Source organism: Cebus imitator, unplaced genomic scaffold, assembly GCF_001604975.1.
Source record: "Cebus imitator isolate Cc_AM_T3 unplaced genomic scaffold, Cebus_imitator-1.0 Scaffold120, whole genome shotgun sequence".
Lineage (NCBI taxonomy): Eukaryota > Metazoa > Chordata > Mammalia > Primates > Cebidae > Cebus > Cebus imitator.
The window spans coordinates 1,702,176-1,705,876 of record NW_016107435.1 but is presented as its reverse complement, the minus strand read 5'-3'; the positions used below and the strand labels follow the sequence as shown (position 1 = coordinate 1,705,876).

The 3,701-nt window shown below is 35.6% G+C and overlaps 1 protein-coding gene across 13 annotated transcripts in view; it reads right to left on the bottom strand.

Moving 5' to 3' along the window:
- The window catches only part of PCM1 (pericentriolar material 1), a 96,616-nt gene extending 93,124 nt beyond the window's left edge, over positions 1-3,492 (bottom strand). For all 13 annotated transcript variants that reach the window (XM_037742412.1, XM_017539660.2, XM_017539673.2 and 10 more), the window contains exons 1-2: positions 3,375-3,492; positions 1,643-1,888 (exon numbers count right to left, since the gene is read on the bottom strand). In XM_037742412.1, the coding sequence (XP_037598340.1) occupies positions 1,643-1,888; positions 3,375-3,470 (342 nt within the window). In that variant the 5' untranslated portion in view covers positions 3,471-3,492. The remainder of the gene's footprint in view (positions 1-1,642; positions 1,889-3,374) is intronic.
- Between the last annotated feature and the right edge of the window lie 209 nt (positions 3,493-3,701).

Genomic DNA, 3,701 nt, shown 5'->3' with positions numbered 1-3,701 from the left:
AAAAAAAATCATATGCATAATGAGATATCTTGGGGATGGGACCCAAGTCTAAACATGTAATTTCTTTCTTTCTTATATACCTTCTACACATAGTCTGAAGGTAATTTTACACAGTTTTTTTGTTTTTTGTTTGTTTGTTTGTTTTGTTTTGTTTTTTGGGAAGGAGTCTTGCTGTTGCCCAGGCTGGAGTCCAGTGGCACCATCTTGGCTCACTGCTACCTCCACCTCCCAGGTTCAGGTGATTCTTCTGCCTCAGCCTCCCAAGTGGCTGGGACTACAGGCGCATGCTACCACACCTGGCTAATGTTTTTGGTATTTTTTTAGTACAGACAAGGTTTCACCATGTTAGCCAGCATAGTCTCAATCTTCTGACCTCAGAATCCCCCCACCTCGGCCTCCCAAAATGCTGGGATTACAGGCGTGAGCCACCACATCCGGCCAATTTTACACAATATTTTTAATAATTTTGCTGCATGGTGGCTCACGCCTGTAAACTCAGCACTTTGTGAGGCCGAGGCGGGTGAATCACAAGGTCAGGAGTTCAAGATGAGCCTGGCCAAGATGGTGAAACCTCATCTCTACTAAAAATACAAAAATTAGCCAGGTGCGGTAGCAGGCGCCTATAATCCCAGCTACTCAGGAGGCTGAGGCAGGAGAATCACTTGAACCTGAGAGGCAGAAGTTGCAGTGAGCCGAGACTGCCTCACTGCACTCTAGCCTGGGCAAGAGAGCAAGACTCCGTCTCAAAAAAATAATAATAATTTTGTTCATCAAACAAAGTTTTGACTGCGTTTTCACTATAGTTCGTCACATGATCACAGGTGTGAAATTTTCTATTCATGTTGGCACTTAAAGAGTTTTGGATTTTGGAGCATTTCAGATTTTCATAAACAAGAATGCTCAATGTGTTCTAGAACCATGAATCACACTTTAACTCACATTGCTTTCTGCTACTTGCTTATAGCATTTTTATAGGCTTTGAACCAAATGAATCAATAAAAATTATTAAAGACGTGTCTACATGAAGAACTGTCCAGCTCAGTGCCTGACATACAGTTAAGTGTTCAGTAATAAATAGATATTAATGATCCATGATCATCACCAACATCCTATCAGACTTGGATCTACCTTTCCACATTTTTGGAAATGTATACATTTCTATAACATACAGATCTGACAGTAAAATATTTGTCAAGAGTTTATTATCATTTCAACTTGCATTTAAACTTTATTTTGGTGATTATAATTACAAAATAGTTTCATTCTAAACTTGAGGTAACCCAGTACATCCCACACTTAGCCAATGATAAATATACTAACCTGGAACTTTCCATTACTTAATACCAATTTTATTCAGTTACTAAAATGCTAAATTTAGTTTCATAGTAAAATCACTTTAGTCATATAACATAGTAATCAAGTCCAGAAATACTTGTCTTCAGCAAATTTAGAAATGAGACTTCATTTCCCTCTAAAGAACACAGGACCATCCCCTGTGATTAAAATTCTGTCCATAGGCACAGAAACTTAAAAAAAAAATTACATAAACAACTCAATTTTTTATTCCTAAGACAAATTATTTAATCAATTTCAAGTATTTCTCACAGTAATTAACTTGATTTTTAAACAATAATTCACAAACCTGATCTAAATCACTGAAGTTTATCCGCTGTTTCAGTTTCTCCAATTCTGCCTGCTCTGGGACAGACATCTGAGTCATGTATCTACTGTGTGGAAATGTATGTGGAGTCTTTGTTCTTCGCCTTCCAACTCCTGGTGACGACTCAGGAGAAATATCATTAGTTACTCTTTTATCACTTTCTACGCCAAACTTTTTCTTGTTCTTTTCTGATGATCTATTTGCCTTCTTCTGTTGGCCACCCCAATCCTTTAAGAAAGTAAAAGTAAAAGTTAACCTGGCCTCCATCAAACCAGGAAAATAATTTGGCATAATTAAAAAGTTCTGGTCAGTATTAAAACAAAAAAATGACAAAAAAAATTCTGACATAGACTTATACTCCTAGAGACAATTATTTACTTCAATTAACCCATTTTTTCCCTCATTACTTCTACCCGAATTTTATAGGCCATCCTTCAGAAAATAGGCTACTTATCACAGATCACTAACAAACACAAATCCTCAAATGCTAACCCTAAAATCAACCTGAATATTTCCAAGAGAATTTTTTAAAATTATTATTTTCTATCTTAGATAGAATAGTGAAATAAATTAGATACCTAGAATAGTGAAATAAATTAGATACCTTTATTGACCTCCTATAAATATGTATCATAAAAAGATCTGAAATCAAATTGACCTGGGTTCTAAAAATTATTACTGTTTTCTGAGAAAACTCTCCACTGTGTGACCCTAGGCTATTTATTTCACTTCCCACAGTCTTAGTTTCCTAATTTCTAAAATAGTGTCATCTTCAAAATAGGATTAAAAATAATTAGTACCTAGCACTTAGTAAGCAATAAATATAGCTATTACTTTCACAGGTAAAAATGTACATAATATCTAATTTGGAATTATAAAAAGTACCTGTAAAGTGAAAAACATTTTTATGAGTTATACCCACATAACCTAATTCATTCAACAAAAAGGTCTATAAATTCCCATTTTATCTAACTGGAAGACTCTTTTATAGTTACTACTATAGCAAATCACTTGGGATATTTTCCTGATTTTAACAAAACCCGTTCTTTAAAAACTGTCCTTCCACCCAATCTATGAGTGTGAGTGGACAGTCCTGCCAACCTGTTATACTACTTACCTCACCCCACCCTGGCCGTGGAAGACTAAAAAAAAAAACACGTATCTAATCCAAATTAGGATAATCATACTTTAAAATTTCAAATTGGAACTAAGAGATAACTAGTCAGTACATAATTGCACCCATAACTAAAAACTTTAGAACAATGGGACAGCCACAGTATACCACAGGGACCAGAGGAGAGAAAACTTGTCTGTGAAAAGAAAGCAGTTAGACAGATGCATTCAGAAGCAGAGGAAGGGTGGTGAAAATGTAATTCTTGCCAACTTTCCAATTCCTTTTTCTAGTCCCTTCCTAAAACCCAGCTGCATTCCTTTAACGTAGTTTCCATAAAAAACACTTGTACATCTTTATATAATAGTAAATCTGCTTTTTGGCTTAAAAGCTAACTCAATTTTATTTCTGCTTCCTGCAGCTAAAAAGTCCTCAATTAATATAATAAACAGCCCAGGGTTCCTTAATATCTTGGCCAGCAAGTGTTTACAAAGAGGTTCAGTAAGTGAAATTTGGTCAGTAGGTTAAATTTGGTCAGGGAAAAACTGCATTAAATTTAACATTAATAGCCAACAACACACCATGAAGAGTAAGATACCATACCATATTGTTGAGCCTGTCATCAACACTCTCACTGCTCCAGTTTGGCAAATCCTGGTCATTCATGCCATCTTCAAAAGGACCTCCTCCTGTGGCCATACTGGCTTTAACAATTAACTCTCTGCAAAACAAGTAAGAACTCAGCTTTTTAACACACAAAAACAAACCAAATTTTAAAATCATGCCATGAAACTTAGCAATACAATTTCGAAGCATTGATTTTATGAACGAAAAAGAGGCACTGTCAACCACGTTATTGATTTAACTGCAATAGGCGTGTTATGATTAACATGAGTTAGGTAGCTGGAATGATACAGAAGGGGAAAACCT